Source organism: Notechis scutatus, chromosome 2, assembly GCF_049901735.1.
Source record: "Notechis scutatus isolate UNSWTSFEM ecotype Mainland chromosome 2, rNotScu1.2, whole genome shotgun sequence".
Taxonomy (NCBI): domain Eukaryota; kingdom Metazoa; phylum Chordata; class Lepidosauria; order Squamata; family Elapidae; genus Notechis; species Notechis scutatus.
Window position 1 is genome coordinate 206,811,681 of NC_142010.1, and position 19,653 is coordinate 206,831,333.

The 19,653-nt window shown below is 38.2% G+C and overlaps 1 protein-coding gene across 7 annotated transcripts in view; it reads left to right on the top strand.

Annotated features, from left to right (window-relative positions):
• AOPEP (aminopeptidase O (putative)) overlaps positions 1 to 19,653 on the top strand; it is a 192,399-nt gene that overhangs the window by 86,609 nt on the left and 86,137 nt on the right. For all 7 annotated transcript variants that reach the window (XR_015748062.1, XM_087957906.1, XM_087957907.1 and 4 more), the window contains exon 10: positions 3,648 to 3,708. Coding sequence is in view for 6 of the 7 variants with exons in the window: in XM_087957906.1 (XP_087814032.1) it covers positions 3,648 to 3,708 (61 nt within the window). In the remaining variant the exon portion in view is untranslated. The remainder of the gene's footprint in view (positions 1 to 3,647; positions 3,709 to 19,653) is intronic.

Sequence of the window (19,653 nt, forward strand, 5' to 3'; positions counted from 1 at the left end):
TCAAAATTTGCTATGAATAGCAGTAACATAACACTCATTCCATAACAAAGTAATGAAGCGATCCTACTTTATCAATTATGTAGTTAAGCTATCCTACTAATTTTATTGAAATACCTTAAGGCCTGAATCCCAGCACAAATTTGGACAATGGTGCAGGATATTGTGTCAGGAATTAGGAGCAGCATTTGGCTTTCAGTAATGGATGCTGCACTCTGATAAAGAGTGAGCAAGACCTGACTAAAACAAAATGTAATGTAATTGAATGAAAAATATAGATTCAATTAAATGTAGTTAATTCAGATGACAGGCAGTCCTTGACTTAGAACCATTCATTTAGTGACTGTTCAAAGCTACACCGGCACTGGAAAAAAGTCACTTATGACTGTTTTTCACACTTATGACCACTGCAGCAACCCCATGATCAAAATTCAGACACTTGGTAACTAGCTCATATTTATGACGGTCTGTGATGACCCGGGGCGTGGCACAAAAGCAACAAAGTGACAAAAGTAGGTAAAGTCCCTTGAATACCTCCAACTTGGCCCCCAATGTCCAGTTATCATCAGCTGGAGAAAAAACTCTCCCAAGAACAGTTTCTAAAGGGAAGAAATTCAGTCCGAACCCAAAGTACATATAGATTATAAATAAAAACCAACACAAACCACTCCGCAGCAATTAACGAGACAGGGCACGATAAGGAATTGCAGACTTCAAAAGATAACGAAACACACACAGTTGGGAAGACACCGGAACCCAGATAATACTTGACAAACCAAGATAATTCACACTTTGCTCCCAGCAAGGTGCTATGTGCAAACGCTGTTTTAAAATCCTGTTTTCCCAGCTGCAGCTAATGAAGGGAATCAGGGCCCTTTTCTCCACCGTAACCCATGTAATTCACATTGCTCCCTTCTCCGTTCCTGCCTGCATGCCATAGGATGAAGAGGGGATGTCCCTAGGTCTTCCTCTGAAGGCCCAGCCGGACTGTGCCCTTCCCCAGTTTCTTACACAGCCACCGGAGCCACACTCCCACTCCCTGTCAGCTGCTCGACCTCCCCCTCGGAATCAGATTCCAACAGGGGCATGACACTGTCGCAGTGTCCCAGGGTCACCTGATCCCCTTTTGTGACCTTCTGGCAAGCAAAGTTAATGGGGAAGCCAGGTTCACTTAAAAACTGTATTACTAACGTAACAACTTCAGTGATTCACTTAACAACTGTGCCAAGAAAGATAGTAAAATGAAGCAAAACTCATTTAACAATTGTCTTGCTTAGCAACATAAATTTGGGTTCAACTGTGGTCGTAAGTTTGAATTACAGGACTTTCATTTATATAATAATTATATAATTATTCCTATATAATAATTTGTTGCCAAATGAACAAATGTTAGACTTCTGAATGTTGAATTCTGTTTATAGTAGAAATGCTGTACTTATTATCTTTCATGATGGAAATAGAACCCTGTATTATCTAATAATTATCTGCATAGTATGTACCATATGCGGTTCTGTTTTGGGCTTTAAAGTATATTAGGCAACCCATGACCCATTGGGTCCTCATTTCAGAGTAATTTCTTTATCTAAACAAAGGAAAAAAATGATCCAAGCAGTGGGAACAGCAGCAAATATCTGCCAGTGCCAACTTTCCCATTGACTTTTCTTATAGGAAGTTGGCAGAGAGTGCTGAAAATGGTGACCATTGACTGCAGCTGACCTCAGCAGTGCTGCTGTGGAACAGCAGCACGGCAGCATTGAAATGACCACAACTTTGCCAAATTTCAATCCCGCAGGAATTATGGGTCCTGGATTTGGAATACATTCTGTAGCCCATTTCAGGCTTACTGGCTAAAAAAAATATGTAATGCTCTGTTTACCCAATTGAAGGGTACAAACAAAACAGACACAATACAGTTGTGTAATACAGTAGAAGGCTCTATGCTGGGAAACCAGTGGATTCCTTGAGCAGTTAGTTGTTGTCCACTGTGAGAGCAGACTGCTGGACTAAAAGGGGTAGGGATTAGATTCCACAGAGCACTGCTTTTGTTATGTTTGACATTCTACCGAATGCCTTTTAATTTTAGCTTGTCTTATTATCTAAATATTTATGGGGCGTTTAAGGTACTTGTCTGCTGAACCATCTTTAAGGCAGCTACACAGTTGAATTGCTTTATATTTATATTTTTATAGGTTCACTGCTTTATCTTGGTCTCTGTACTTAAATTTTGTTTTATCTTCTTTCATTTTGTTTCATTTCATTTGTATACTGCCTAGTCCTGAAAGCTCTGAGTGGTTGACAAATCAAAATATCATTTAAAACAAAGAATTCTTCAAAAACAATCAATAAAGCTATGTAAGAAAGCAAATGCGATATTAAAATTATGTGGAAAATATAGGAAATCATGCCAGATTCATCTATTCAACCATAGCATGTCCTCCTCCTTGTTAGAAGTAAAAGCTATGCCTTAGTTGCTCTCCTTGAACTCAGAAAGAAAGAATGCCAATTTATATATCAGGGTCCCCAACCACCGGGCGCGGACAGTGCCCGTCCGATGGAACATTTCCTACCGGGCCGCGGTTTGCTGGGCGCCGCCATCTTGTTTGATGAGAAAGTGCTTCCGGGTGAGCTTTTCCGGTTGGAAAGTGGCATTTGGGTCCTGAAGGAATCCTCACGCCTTAGTTTCATCGAAGTGGGGGGGCTTGAGCGAAACTAAGGTGCAAGGATTCTTTCAGCACCCAAGGCAAGGCAAGCGAGTGACCGTCCCGAAGCCGTCCCGAAGCAAAGCCCATCGACAAAGGTACAAAGGAGGAGTTGAAGATAGCGGGGAGAAGTGGGGACGGCTGGCTGGCGGTCGCTCGGCTCGCCTTGCCTTGTCATGCGTGCTGATGCGGTCCGGGCGCGGATCATTTTGTGATGCGGTACTGGGCCGTGGCACAAAAAGGTTGGGGGCCACTGTTATATATAGTAATGTGTTTATAGATGAACATGTATGAATGTACATAAGAGCAGCACATGAAAACTCGTATTAGGGAATTTTAAATAACTGGAATTTCCCATTCATTAACTGCTTTAATAAAAAGTATGAAGAAATTACAAAAATGGAAAAATTAATAAACTCTTAAGAGTGAATTCAACTATTCTATTTTTATCATGTGTGTCTGTGTGTGTGTGTAAGGGGAGATAGGTGTGTGTCTCACACACAAGAGATATACACTCAAGCAGTACTTAGGTTATGATGGCAACTGGGACTGGATTTACTGTCGCTAAGCAACATCAAGTGACCAAGTTGCTTAGCAACAACAATTCTGTCATTTGTTGCTAAGCAAGGGCCACATGGGTTGTTAAATGAGGACCTTACATAACTTTTAACTTTCTCCCGGGTTTTCCATTGATTTGTTTTGTGGGAACCTGGCAGGATTGTCAGAAATAGCGATGCTGTGTCTGTGGAGTACTGCAACAGACAGAATTACAAGGTCCCATTGTAAGTACCTTTCATTTAGTGCTGTCAGAACTTTGAATAGCTGCTGAACAAATGGTGATAACCCAAAGATTACACACACATACACACACACACACACACACACACACACACACACACACACACTTATATACATTGCATTTTTATGATTAATTTTTTATTTGTTTGGAAGGTATGGTCTGGCAATCGAAAACATTTTCCAGAAGTGGCTTGACTGCTCAGGAATACCCAAGGTAAATGGAAATGTATTTTTTGAATAGAATCCTGTGCATGAATCTGCTGAACATGTTGTTCAAATTATTCTTCCTTCTCTAATAGATACGGCATGAAATAATATCTAAGTTTTAATGGTATCCAGTTTATGTTTTTATAAAATATACATATGGGAATCAACTTTTATCAATTGCAGGTTCCATTTTCTATTTCCCTGGAAGAGATGCTGCCAAAAGGGAAAAATCTCTTAAACCTTACTTTATTACAAAGCATACTGTTCATTGGAAATTGTATTATTAAGGAATCTTACTGACACTTCACATTTTTTAAATGGAAGTTTGTTTCTTGCATTATTGTGGATGAAGTAAAACACTGCCTTAAATTAATTTTATTTATCAACCTTTTAATGTTGAGTGGGACTGATTTATAAGATTTCACACCTGTTGCAGTTATGCTAGGAACAGAATGTTTTCTGAAAAGAAAAGGGAAAAATTAAATATTTATTTAATTTCTAAAGGATTGATATTCTCCAGAGAGGAATATAAAATGATATCAACCCAGTATAAACAGTGGCAGTAAAGAAACTATCCTCCCAGAAATCTATATAGCAATTGTACATTCTGGCTATGATTCATATATTTAATTGCTGTATCCAGTTATCTGGAAATGCTAGAGACAACAAGTACATTTAAAAACACATCGTTATCCTTCAGATATCCTTCTGTGGATTGCATACATATTCTCCAGACATCCAAAATTTGATCTCCCTGCAATGTTGACCTTCAATCTCTGTAATGGCCAGTCTATTTGGCTAGCCCAGGCAAAATTGGCAGAAGCCAAGAATAGATTAATCTAGCAGTGAGTCATAGAACCAGTTTCCCATTCCCTATCTTAGAAATCTTATAAATCTAAAGGAGCAAATGTTTTTATCTATCCATTTCAGTTATTTTCCTGTCATGCCCACTCAGAGCAGTTCAGATAAATGGAATACAGCACTGTTATGCTCAAAACAGTCGGGATAGGAGAGGCCATGGCTTTAGTAAATATTCTTCAAATTCCTTATGAAGGATTTTTCAGGAAATTGGGCTTTATAAAAGAATGTCCCCTCCCCATAGCTTTTGTCTGGATCGCAGTTAGATTTTCCAGTGTGTTAAGATTATAGTATATGAAAAAAGGACATTTGTGTAGAGACAAAAGATTGTAGAACAGCATTTTCTTGAAACTTGTTGAGTCTGGGTTAAATGAGGTCAATTGTCCTGTGCTGTTGATTTTGCTGTTTATCAGTTCAGGATGTACAGCAGCTTAAGAGGTGACTCACCACAGGACTGGAGAGCTTTTCACCTTCTACTAAGTTAATAATGATTTAATGTCAGCAACTCCAGACTGAGTTTAAGTGACACGACGACTTTAGAAACAGCTGATTTTAGAGTATGAAAGAACCTATTAAGAAATCATTTAAATAATGATGTGGCCGTGTCTATTGTTGTGTAAAAATATGCTTCCAGGCATTTGCTATTGTTCCTGTCTGTTTTATAAACATTTCGAGATCGATGACATCTATGATTTGTTTGAACTATAATTCTCTACCAAGCTTTCCATGGTCAACATACATTTTTCTTTAGTCATCTCTTTAGTATAACCCCACCCAAGGTAATAAATAAGGAAATACTATCCACAAACTCTATGCTTACTTAACACATCCTTCAGTTATTTAAACAAGTAATAATCATATTCTGTAATAATTTGTGTACTTCATTAAATCACATATTTTGGTTGGTCTACTCTATGCTTTTTCCTACAGCATTGGCTGTAGTTTTACAGCTTATCAGTATATCGTGTTTTTGCTTGTTCCTTTCCTATATGCATATGTTGGGCTCCACTTTTTCCTATCTTCTTTTGTTATTATACCCATGATCCAAAATGCTGCATGAGGATTTTTTTCTTCTTCTTCTACATGCATTCGTTTTAAAATTGAACTTTAGAATCGTTTCTCCTTTTTTCTCATTTTTTATGGAGATCTATGTGATGGTAACTTTAGCTTCTTCCATTTTTTCCCCTAAATATATCTATAACCTCTGTAGCTGAGGCACTAATGCCCAGAGTTACCCTGAGGTAAGATGGGTTGCCAATAAATTTTACAAATAAATAAATAAATAAATATTTTTGTAATGAAATATACAGAGAAACACTAGTAAAGACCCTTGTAGTTTAAATACACCACTTGTTCACAACATCAATCCACTTTACATTACTTGCTATTGATCTAAGTTGAAAAATTAAAGACTGATTAGCTTCAGATTTACTTCTTAATTAGCCATCTTAAATTGCTCTAACATCAGCTTTTGTTGTCTGGGGGAGGAAAGTTTTAATGATTAATTTCCTTTCTCTCTCTTTTATAGCAGAATAGTTGTAGTGTGTTAATATAACTCTGAAGAAAAATTGCAGAAAACAGGTAGAGAGAGATCTTGGAGAAGAGTGGGAAGGGAAGCAAAATAGAGAAGTGACGTGATGGAGTGTCATGTAATAAGGAAATCGAAATTGCAACTTACTCTGGAGTCCTTTTGTAAGAACACAACAATAGTAATTTAAATAATGAAAAGGAGGTAATCTAAGACTTTCATGCTTGTAGCTTCTGTCTTATTTGAGGGGTAGGGATCATCTGGAGAATGTCCTGGAACATAACCTTGAATAAATATGGCAAACAGAGATATTTGTTCAGTTAATCCAATCCATTTAAGGCTAATCATAAAACATTTTATTTCCTTCCTGAACTATAGTAACAGAAATCCAAAAAAAATGAAGTGCTTTGGGGTATCCAAATATTTGTGTATCTCTCTTAGGAAAAACGAAGCAGTCAAGAACATGTGCCTTTCCCAGAACAAATTAAATATTGTTTGTGAATTTTCTGTCATTTTGCAGAAACATTTTCAGATGATCCAGATGCTTGGCAAGACTTGATTTAAGTATTTCAATGTACTAATTTTTGACTTTTTATTGATTCTTATCTTTGATAAATGAAGTTCCCTATTTAGAATATTTTTGTCTGGGATTATGGCCATCATGCCAAAGCATCGTCAGTTAATTTCAAGGTGATTAGCAATATTATTATAAAATACAGCAAAAGCAGGTTAAGTAATCTTCACATTTATACATTTTTTTATCATAGCTACAGTGCTTAAATGAAAATGCATTTCCAGATTATTCATTCTCGGTGAACTCTGCTAGTCAGACTGAGATTTCTCAGCTCCATGTTGAATTACATTTGAAATAAATGAAAAACAAGCAAATGGCATTCATCCAGATATAATAACAAAATATTTTTCCTAAGAGATATTCACAAAAGGTTTTGTGCTTTAGTTATCTATAGAGTAAGCTGTAGTACCTGATTAGCAATCTTCTCAGCAAATGTCTAGTTTCGTTTTGGCTGGCTTTGGAATGTTTCAGTATGATTTGGAAAATAATTGTGGCTGAAGACAATAGGTTACATATCATTTTCTAATTATGCTATTATAAACCAACCTTACAGATTTTAGGGAATGCATTCATCAAATAAGAAAAATCTATTTATTTTAAATTTACTGATGAATGCATGACATTTATAGGGGGTCATTTTTAATATTTGTATTTGTCCCCAGCACTTACTTTCTTTATCCCATCTCCAGCATAAACAAATTCAGACTTTATTTCTGAAAGTGATTGTCAGCTCTAGAGTAGTAACAATCCTTCTAGATTATTATTTTTATATATTTCTTCTGGGTCTGTTTGGCCCCAGTGGCTATCTACATTAATGTAATGTATCTTGATGAAGAATATAGCTTGATGAAGAAAGTGAATGTAATGCAAGTTTAAGAAGATGTCTCTATTTCTGCAGGTCAAGTACAGTATTTAAACATTGGCAATACAGCTCTTTCACCTAGTAAGCATATGTTACAACCCCTTATTTGGAGACTATTTCCTTTTTTTTTTCCTGCTCCATTGAAGCTTTACAGTTTGCCTGTTCAACTCCTATCAGGTCTGGTGTTGATAGGTGCTCTCAAGAGAAAGTTACCATCATTCTGAAGTTTGACATATCACTGATCTGTTCAGGTTGGCATTTCAGGACATACTGTAGGTTGATGAATGAGCTTTTACTGTGAATTTATACAGAGAGTTTTAAAAGTAGCACCATATCGCCAAAAATCTAGTTTAAAAATTTTGGGGGTTCCTTAGAAACTCGGGAACAGTTACACAATATTGATACTGGAAGCAGCTTTATACAGTATCAAAGGACCTGAAATATGAAAATAGGTTCCCTTTAGAAAAGAATCCATGAAAATAGCTCATACGAAATTTTTTACCGAGTTTTAACAAAGCCTAAATATTCTTTGTGGCTTGTCTTTCTCCTGTTAATCACACTGCTGAGCATAAAAGCTAAGTTATGCACAGAATGACTGGATTTGCCCCTAGTAGAAAGGAAGTATGTTTGGTATCTCCAGAACAATAAGAGTTTGCTGCCTGGCTGGTCAATGCTGGATCAAATTCACATTCCCAAGTTCCTACTCTTCCACCTACATATAGAAAGGTCTGGAAGCCCAGAGGAGGGAAGAAAGGTCTTTCTTAAATAGGGATGTGAGCTTTTGTAATAAAAGTACAAGCCTATTTTAATTTGTGCCTTACAAAAAGATCCTAAGAAGAGCAAAGAAGATTAGCTATGAATTAACTCTTGTCTTTCTGAAAGTATTTTGGCCATTTAAAACAACATGGGAAGGAAAGAAATATGCAGTCCCAAAATACTTTTCCTTTTGAATAGTGTTTCCTGAGTTTCAAATTTGATTGGAATATCTTCCCTGGTCTCTGTATGCAGCAATAAACAAACAAAATGCTATAGACGCAACTTCCACCAGTTGGCTGTTTACTTGCTGGCTGATATGCTGTGTAGATGTAGAAGTAATTCTGAGGAAAAATTGTAATCAGCTTTGGCTTCCAGTATTCTCTATTCTCAGTACCCTGAGAAGGAGGGGGAGACATCCCATAATTCAAACAGCACGTCTTTGCATGATAATGGATTGCCTGTCTATCTCAGAAAAAACTTTTACTATATCAATTTACTAAAAGTCTTTGTACTCCACGCCTTTCTAGCTCTTTGCCATGGTTTTCATTCTCCCAAGCCTACTGGCATGCCAATAAAGAAGGGCAGCTGAGTTCACTTCAAGCGGTACAATTTCCCAGAGGCTCAGTGCTGACTGTTTTTCAGCATTGGAAGTCCTCCTTGAGGGACTGAAGCAGAGACAGTTTTGGTACAATAGATATGTAAAGATGCCAACCAATGGCAGGCTTTTATTGATTCTGGAAATACTGTAAGCAAGTACAATTTAAGTATTTCAGGAAGAAAACCTCGCTTTTTAAACTTGTCATCAGTTGTAAAACATAAAACACATTTAGGTTTTTATGCTAAAAATATTTAACAGTTAAGAGAAGTTGGTTATATTGCATCTGTTTAGATTTTGATTAAAATCTTGCTGTAATTGGGAGGGATTTTACAATTTCCATTGTTATTGCTAAACATACTTCCAATTTGGGATTCATTCTCTCTGTTTCTCTTTCTGTGTGTCTCTCTTTCTCCCTCCTCTCTACCTGGAAAGGTGGTGAAGTTCTTGAGCTATGAGGGAGTGTTAGAATGGTTTATGACCATATTTAAATCATATTCACATTGCTTTATAACCAAAAGGCACGCACAAAGAATATAAGCCAATACAAAGACAGTCCTAAGCATCTCTGCTCTAAAGTTCAATGGCTCTTCTTACTTATGCAAGATTGCAGCTTAGAAATGCATTAATAAGTGACTTGCAATTTTTAAAATTGCTGGTTTGTATAACCCTAAATGAGCTAATGCATTTTTTCTAAATCTCGGGAAAGCATTTGGTTTATTCCATTATAAATGAAGAATGGGAAGAAAAGGGGCAATTCCATACATTGGGAACTGGCAGATCCTAATGCACTTCAATTTCTTCCCTCACTGGAAAGCACTTCAGAGGGTTAACATCATTGCCCAGAAGATCATTGGTTGCCCTCTCCCCTTTTTGGAAGAGCTTTATGGCTCCCACTGCCTTAACAAAGTTCAAAACGTTCTCAAAGATCCATCTCATCCTGGGCATCCTTTTTTTGAACTATTACCATCTGGCAGACAGTACAGAATAATAAAAACAAGGACAAATAGGCTATTCTATCCCAGGGCAGTAGCTCTTTTGAGTTCTGCTGTATAGTGCAGTATTGGTGCCGTGTCAGGGGTTTTCGGTTCAATGTGCGGAGTGTGAAGGATGTGTGTTGGTGTTTATTTTCATGGTCATGATGTGCACTGAAGATGGTGTTTGATTTCGTTGTACGAGGTGCAATGACAATAAATTAAACTAAAACTAAACTAAACTGCAAGTGCCCTCAGGACTATTAGATTGGCAGAAAAAGGTGACTTATGGCCATTTTTCACACTTATGACTGTTGCAACATCCCCATGGTCACATGATCAAAATTCGGACGCTTGGCAACTATCTCATGTTTATGACCATTGCAATGTCCCAGGGTCATATGATCCCATTTTGCAAACTTCCGACATGCAAAATAGGGAATCCAGATTCACTTACCAACTTAGCAACTGCAATGATTCACTGAACAAATGAGGCAAAAAAGTTGTAAAATATTGCAACATTCACTTAACAAATTTCTCACTTAGCAACATAAATTTTGGGCTCAATTGTGGTCAACTACCTGTATTCTTCTCCAAAACTAGGCTTCAGCTGGCCTATATATTTCTTCATGAAAAACTAGAGCAGTCCAGTATATTGTTATATTTATGGGTATATATAAACATAAGTGCTCTCTCAGCTATCAGCTGACCACGATGAAGCCTATTTTGCTTTAACATGATTATTGCATGATGCACTTTCAGACAATGTTCTAAGATGCAATTATCACGAAAGGAAGATCTATGAGTAAGAGCAGCAGGAACTTTTGTTCATTGGGGCTTTCTCAGTAAAATTGTTTTGGATGCAGTTCCTACATTAGGCTAACGATAAAACATAGATCACAGAAGAAAGTAGTAATTAAAACATGGAAATGTAGCAAATAAATGCACAATAGTAACAAAGTAATAACAGCATGTTCAAAACTTGCTTTCAGAAGCAAGGGGGCTTAGGAATCAAACATGTCAGAATAAAAATGGATTCAGGGAGAAAAATAGTAGTGCTAGCTTCTCTTTATAGAAAGTGGAAAAACCTGTGAGCAACCAGTGAGAAGCCTCCTGGATTCCAATGGAAGAAATAAAAGAGCTTCTCTGAGGGATCTTAAATTTGAGTATATGGATGAGAATGATTTCCAAATATCCTGGTCTCTTGTCAAAATAGATTTAAGTAAGTCGTAAGAAGAAATGTTAATTATTAGCCAATGGAACTGTTGATAGTAGGGGCTCATATGTTTCCTAACCAGGCCCCGAAGGCAAATACTGGTAGTCCTCGACTTATGACCACAATTGAGCCAAAAAATTTCATTGCTAAGTAAGACCGTTGTTGGTCATGTGATCAAAATTCAGATGCTTGATAACTGGTTGATATTTATGACCATTGCTGTGTCCCAAAGTCATGTGATCAGGTTTTGTGACCTTCTGACAAGCAAAGTCAATGGGGAAGCCAGATTCACTTAACAACCGTGTTGCTAACTTAACAAATGCATTGATTCACTTAACAACTGTGACAAGAAAAATCCTAAAATGGGGCAAACTCACTTAACAAATATTTCACTTAGCAACATCAATTTCGTAAAATGGGGCAAACTCACTTAACAAATGTTTCACTTAGCAACATCAATTTTGGGCTCAATTGTGGTTGTAACTTGAGGACTATCTGTACTTCCATCTGAGGCAGAAAGCCAGCTGGGTCAATTGGGCCAATCATTCTCTTTTCGCCCTAGGAAGGAAGAAATGGCAAACTACTTCCAAAAATGTTGCCAAGAAAACCAGAAGGACTTGTCTAGGCAGTCACCAAAAATCAACACTGACAAAACAAATAAAAATGCTCTCCGCTTTTATCATGGATTGATTTTGATAGGAATGCTCATATTTAAAGCATTACCAACAATTAACTGTCATGCTGAAGTTTGTTTGTTTTTTAATATAAATTTTTGAAAAGGATAAAGAAAAGCCAGTGTTTCTTTACTAGGCTGATTCTCTGGGTGTGGTTGTCTGATTTTGAGTAGATAAACAAGCGACAGTGGTCCTGCATTTTATGAAAAAGGCAGAGTATGACACAACTAAAGAAGTGTATACATCTGACATGGAGTTCTGCTCTGAATCAGACTCTACCCAGCTATTGAATAAATTTGAGAAATTTTCAGGCATGTAGTATGAAAAGCTCAAATTTCATTTAAATAGCAAGACATTTTGCTTGGCCTGGTGGTGGATAAAACTCTTTAATGTTTTGGTATGCTTCAGCTACTCAGAGGCCCAGCTGTTTGGATCTTTACTAGAACTGCTCTATTAGATATGCCTAAAACTGTTTTTGGGTGGTCATTGAGACATGCTAAAAAAATTTTTGGGTAAACTATAGAAGAATTCCAAAAATAACTGATTATGTTTAAAGATTCATGTATGCCGTGTGAAAGCATTCTACATTATGCTACAGTCTTAGAATTCAGAGCATAAGAAAACAGAAGCAAAATCCCAACAGTTTTACATTATACCCCAGTGCATTTCATGATAAAAGCTAACTAGAACATGAAGAAACTTGCAAGTTCTGAATCATATTTTTGTCTTGTATCTGCAAATCTGCTAACTACATTTCCATTGGATTCTAAACCTTAAGTCTGAATAACTTTCTAGGGTGCCAGCATATTTTGTTTGATGACATATTCACTATTAGCACCTTTCTTATGTTCAATTGTGTCTGGTTCTTTGAGACTGCCTGCAGTTTTCTTGGCAAGGTTTTTCAAAAGGGGTTTGTCATGACCTCCTTCCTAAGGCTGAGAGAAACTGACTAGTTCAAGCTTATCCAAGCTTTGGCTATGTACCAAAGGCTAGAACTCGAACTCATGGTCTCCAGTTTCCAATCTGATGTCTTAATCTCTATATCAAACCGGCTTTTCAGTTGTACACCTGGTTTGAGATTATTGTACTTCCAAGAGTACTATAATCAGTTGTTGTAAACAGGGTATTCTTGTATCAGATCTAGGGTCTACTGATATGCTCATAAATAATTATTAGCTGTCCTTCATGAAAAAGATCTTGGACAGCACATCTGAGTGTAATAAATAATCAACCAAATGTTCAATTTAAAAAGCATATATAGCAAAGTTAAGAATGTTTTAGCAAAATGACATATACTAACTTCACAACAGATTCTTGCATGAAATAGACAATTAGTCCAACACATCAGGAGCTATGAGGTTGGGGAAAATTGTTATGGAGCATTCTTCTCTCTCTCTCTCTCTCTCTCTCTCTCCCCTCTCCTCCTCCCTCTCCCTCCCCCAACTCTCTCCCCCTCTCTCTCCTCTCTTTCTCTCTCTCTCTCTCCCTCTCTCTCTCCCCCTCTCCCCCTCTGGAATGACAATCATATTCCAAGTAGACTCTCATATTCAGAAGGCTAATCAATGATTCTTTATCAAATTGGAGACAGATATACTATAGGTGCCATGTAGAATGTAATATATATCAGCCCTGATCTTTTAAATATCAATACAGTATTGTCGTTAATGACTTGGTTGAAGAAGTGGAGGGTATACTTTTCTTATTTGCAGATGACACAACATTGAATGAGATACTAATATCTAGAAGGAAGAAATACAATTCTGAATGTCCTTGATAGATTAAAAAATGAGTTGAATGTAAATATGTGAAATCTAACACCGATAAGTTCAGAGTTTTTATTTTGGAAACAAAAATCAAAGGCAGGGATAAAAGATAGTGGCCATCTGGCTTGGCAATGCTATTTGTAAAAAAAATATTTTGCAATATTAATGAATGACAAACCAAGTATGAGTCGAAAGTGAGATATTGTAATAAAGACAAATGCAGTTTTCTTCTGTGTAAACAAGCATAATTTTCTAATCACAAGTTCAAAGTATCACATTTTAAGAGAGATTCAGAGAATTGTAACAGGTCTAGAGAAGACACTAAGATCGATTAGAAGACTAGAATCTACGAAGATAAAAGGAGACAGGTATACTTAATTTTGAGCCAAGCCTTGAGGGAAGAAATAATAGTATTCTTCAAATACAGATTGACCTCACTTACTAAAGGTAATTGGACCAGGAACTCTGTTGCATGATGTCATGGGACCACACTGACTTTCAGTGGCAATTCTGGCAGCCCAGTTGATGTTATTAGGTAAATCCCACATAGCTGCAGCATTCCTGGTCACATGATCGCCATTTGCAACCTTCTGCCAGCTTCCCCTTTGCATGTTGGAGGCTGGCAGTGAAGGCTATGAATGGCAATACTGTGAAGATGTTGCAAGGCTGCAATTGTAACTTTGCATGATTGTTGAACGAGTTGACATTAAGCAAGGACTATCTGTATCTGCAATGATGTCACAAAGAAGACTAAAATCTGATCTCTTTCATTCCAGAGTGCAGGGATACAGAGACATTATTTAAGATACAAGAAAGCAGATTCTGATTGAATATAACATAATTTCAACAGTTAAGTAAGTTTCCCAGAGGGACAGTGGCATAGAGGAGCAACTGTCACACAGCTCTCTATCTCTCCTCCCCCTCCCCCCCTCCCCCCCCCCCTCTCTCTCTCTCACACACACACACACACACAAAGTTACTCTTCATTCTGTGAGGTTGAGTTGGTTTGGTGAAGGAATATAAATCTGTATTTTCAGCATTTAACATTGAACATTTAGCATTCTGTGGTTAAAAACTGCTTGCACTTCATATGTATTCTGAATATTTACACATTACTTAATGAGCATATTGTATCTATAGCATATCTTTAACACACACACACACACACACACACACACACACATGGTATGACATAAGATATAACATATATGTTTTCTTAGTTAGGTGTCATTTTCAAATCAGCATTTGAATCTAATAACCAACTGATAATCATTGAGACACATGAAATCTTGTTTAATTCCTCAGTTGACTTTCTCTAACTGGTAGCCATAAATACTACCATCATCTGGTGATATTTTTGGAAAGCCTTGCATCATAACAGTAATATAAAAGTTCTTTCTGTCACACTTCATTTGTGGGTATACATTTAAAAGTGAAATGAGAATATATTAGCCCATAAGAGCTTATTTAATATAGAGACAAATTGGGCCTTGCATAGTGTATTTTTTATTCTGGATTAAAATTTGTTTGAATCATGAAGGTTGTAGAGTAACTCTGGGCTAGTAATTACTATTCAACTTAATCTACCTCAAAGAACATCATATGGAGGCCACACAGAAGTTCATTCAATCACTACTAGTTTTGATAGCTGCAGATGATACAAGACAGTGTTCCATTACATGTTGAAAAGGCTCTATTACCAACTTTTCAGGCATCTTTTATTGGCCTTGTATGCCCAAGACAGGTGTTGTATTGATACATTAAGTCTCTATATATTCTTATATCCTGAATTAGTGGGGGAAGACTGATATGAAATGCAACAATTGCTTATTTTTATTTGTTAGATTTTACCTTCCTTTCCTTTAAGAGCTCAAGCTACTATAGATTTCATGTCCAACCATAACTTGCCAAAAGTTCTATAAAATAGACTGGGCTGAAAGAAAAAAAACAGTTCAAAGTTACACAGCAAATATTATTAATGGGCATTTAAACCTAGATGTCCTGTTTCTAAAGTTTACTGCATAATAGTAATTTACATCAAAACAATCAGGTCTAGGTCATCTGAATGGGTAGCACTATCTCATGAACATTAATAGATAACATAATACAATATATTATTCATTGTATTTTTATATTGCGGCCTCAACAATTATTGTCAGCAGTTTACATAAAACATGACTTTAAAAAACCCTAAATTAAGATACAGACAAATCTACCATAATACAATAGGTACAATGTCTGTGGAGATTCTCAGTCTTCCACGCTCTTCCTTAAGAAAAAAAACCTCAAGTCCAGTTGCCTTTGGAAAAAGCACTTTTGATACAATGGTGAAGATTCAGTTCCTAAGACTTTCTGGAACACAGGTTTGCTTTTAATCAACTTCTGATATGCAAACACTGGGGGTGCTAGTCTAATTTCCATAAGATGGAAACTACAATTGATCAGCACTGCTTGGGACCCCCTGGCCCATCATCTCATATATTTGGGAGAACCATTAAAAGAGGCTGGTGACATATAATCATTTGATATACATGTTTGCCTGTATATTATATTATGAAATGAGCGTACCAATTGCAGAAAGCTGTCCCTTGGAAGTTGGAATAAACATACATATATTCTAAACAGATGCCTCCTTTGTGTTAACAGAATTTTTCCTTAAATAATGTTTGCCAATGAAAGTGATGAATAATTCAAAGTAGCAGTTTTCATAGATATTTACAGATGGATTAGCCCGAATGTAGAATAGAATAGAATACTTTATTGGCCAAGTGTGATTGGACACACAAGTATTTTGTCTTGGTGTAAATACTCTCAGTATACAGAAAAGAAAAGATACATTAGTCAAGAGTCGAGAATCATAAGGTATGACACTTAATAATAGTCATAGGGTACAATCAGCAATCAAATCATACTAGGAAACAGTCAATATAAATTGTAAGGATACAAGCAACAAAGTTACAGTCATACAGTCACAAGTGGGAGGGGATGGGTGATAAGGAGTGATGAGAAGATTAATAGTAATAGCAGTGCAGACTTTGTAAATAGTTGAACAGTGTTGAGGGAATTATTTGTTTAGCAGAGTGATAGCTTTCGGGAAAAAATTGTCCTTGTGTCTAGTTGTTCTGGTATGCAGTGCTCTATAGCGTCGTTTTGAGGGAAGGAGTTGAAACAGTTTATGTCCGGGATGTGAGGGGTCTGTAAATATTTTCACAGCCCTCTTTTTGACCCATGCAGTATACAGGTCCTCGATTGAAGGCAGGTGGGTAGTAATTATTTTTTCTGCAGTCCTAATTATCCTCTGAAGTCGGTGTCTGTTCTGTTGGGTTGCAGAACCAAACCAGACAGTTACAGAAGTGCAGATGATAGACTGTAAAAAAATCTAGAAGTTTCCCCCCCATCATCATATCTCCTTTAAGATATTTTGCTTTGAATAATATATTTCACGGCAATATTGCTTCTATTTAAAGCAAAGACTTTGAGCTTGGCTTTGATCTAAAGCTTTTGATCTTGAAAGAAGGTTATTGTGGTAGTAAAAATAGGGGCAGACCAATGTCTTTTTTAAAAACCAAAACCAATAAAGCTAAAGTGGTGGTCAAGATTTAGTGAGCTCACTCGACACACATTTATGTTTTGACATCTGTTCGTAAATGGCATCTAATTTCATGTAGGAGAAAATCTGCTCTGATCTAAATCTAAAAACTTTAGAAACTTTCTTTCCCAGAAAGTATGGATTCATCAGTCAATTTTTTGTGAGAGCATGAGTTTATGCATATACTTCTGTCAGAAAATGTTATTATGCTAAATATAATTATCCTGGAGGATTGAATTGATTCTTTCTTGGTTCCTTTTTTTTTTACATTTATAGAAACATCAGTAATCTAGTAGCATTTTTTTCTGAATGATGCTGAAAGTCCATAAACCATAAAAAGTCTTTTTATATAATTTAGTAGTCGGAAAAGATGCTACCGTATTTGTCCCGAAAGTGCTTTTCCCAAAAGGCAATTGGACTTTCTTGGTTTGTTTTTTTCCTAAAGAAGCTTCAGATATTTCCATCTGTAAATATATACAAAAGTCTACTACTTTCATCCCAAAAGCTTCTTCAGTTTTGTGATTTAGTGTGTGCTACTAGATTTGTTATTTTATTTTAATTTTTTTTGGCCTCCATAGATTAACATGGCTCCCCTCCCACAAAAGTGTTAATTGTTTTAACATGTTCCCAAAGTCATTTTAATCTCCTAGTGCCTGTACGTTTTCATACCAGTAGACAAATTTTAGGAATGATACTTCAATAGGTTCAGTGGGATTTACTCTCAAGGAAACAATTGGGGGTAGAGTAGGGCCTTTAAAGCAAAGTTTAGGCTTTGCCAAGCTGCAGCTTAATGGAGGAATCAACTGTGGAATGACCATGACTAATAGAAATGGCAAGAGTCCAGTGGCAAAAAGCAAAACTTAATGCTTGCTTTTAAGATGCACTTCAGAGTCTCCATGGAATTCATCTGATATAGTTTTGGATTCCACAGAGGTCAAGGAACTATTGGGAAAAGAAAGTTTTAATTTTTTTCCCTTGCATTTTAATATGCTCATCTACAATACTTGCTTAAAGAATGCTCCTGTTTGGAAGAAAAGGGCAGGCAGATCCTAGAGAATTTCTGGTGTAAAATTGAACTTTGTGCCTATTCCACGCTTCTACCTCGTTTTACTTTTTTTGCTCTTTTTCAAATCCGTTCATGAACTTGAAGGGGGAAAAAAAGTCTACAACCATGCCAGCAATATTTTAGTGCCGGTTCAGCTCATACGTTTGCACTGATAATATTGAAGATTGTATTACATTGCAGAGTTTTAGGGCTGAAATCCGGGACCCTTTAAAAAAAAAAAATGAATGCAAACAACCTTTACCTCCAGCGCTCTCTCTTAAGCCCCCTTCCAGTTCCATCTAAGGAATGCCCCTGACCGTGGAAAGGCTACCCTCGCTCCTGGTTAGTAAGACACCCCCCCCCCCCAATGAAGCCCATAGTCTAAAATCACCCTCATCTTCATTGCCTTAATTCAAGTCCGGAGAAAGCCGGTCTCCGAATTAAGTTGAAGGAAATCGCCGCCCCGATATCTCTCTCTCTCTCTCTCTCTCTGGAGAGAGCGAGAGCGATCGAGGGATTCCCCCCCCTCACTCGGCCTAGGCGAGCAAGTTGGTCCACCCGTTTCCACTCGACCCCTTTCCATACAGCTGCCTTGCGTGCAAACGAGAACTGACAGCCCTGGATGCCGCCGTTCGCGCGGAAACGTCAGCCGGGCGGTGGGTGGTTGGGGAGGGGGAAAAAAGGAAGGGGTGTTTGTTTGTTTTTTGGGGGGGAGGTGGGGGTGGGTGGGAGAGACGAAAGAGGCGGCGGTTGCCTGTTGCTCGGAGCGCTCGACTTCAAACGGAGCCTTTGACGCAAGGCAAGTTGAGCGGGGCGTAGCAGGAGACAGGCAGACGACGCTCGGCGATTGAAACGGTGACGTTCGCCGCCCCGAGCCGCCCCCTCCGAGGTTACCTTTCGGGGATGCGGGGGGGGACGGGGAGTTGAACAAAGCCGATCGGGCTGGAGTATCCCCTTAAGGCAGGCTCCTCCTCCTCCTCCTCCTCCTTTGATTTCGGAGGCTGGACCAGGAGGGCGGAGGGGGGGGGGGGGAAAGGAAGGGGTCCCCCCTGCTCCCTTAGGTGTTTCTGCTGCCTTCGGAGATCCCCGCGTCTTCCGCGGCGGGGCGAAGAAAAGCCCGAGGAAGCCGCGATCTCCGCTCCTTGTAAAGCCTGTTGCGCGGTTGCGACCGGAGCCTTTTCGCGCGTCGGCCGCAGCTGGTGCTGCCGCCGGGGCCGCCCTATGCAGGGTAAATACAAACAACCCGACCCTCGTGCGCCGCGGGAGCGATCGCAGCCGGCGGGCGTCGTAAGGCAGCAGCGCCGGGAAGCCTTTTGTGTGTGTGTGTCTGTGTGTGTGTGACTGTGGACGTGTCTGTGTGTCGAGCGCAAGCCGGAGAAGAGCGATTCCCTCGCCAAGCGCCCGAGCTCGGGCTGCGCGGTGGGGAAAGTTTTGTTGTGGTCGCAGCAGATCTTGGAGCTTTCGGAGGCGCTGGATCGGAGGATCTCGGAAGCCGGGAGCCACGACCGGGGCTCTTGC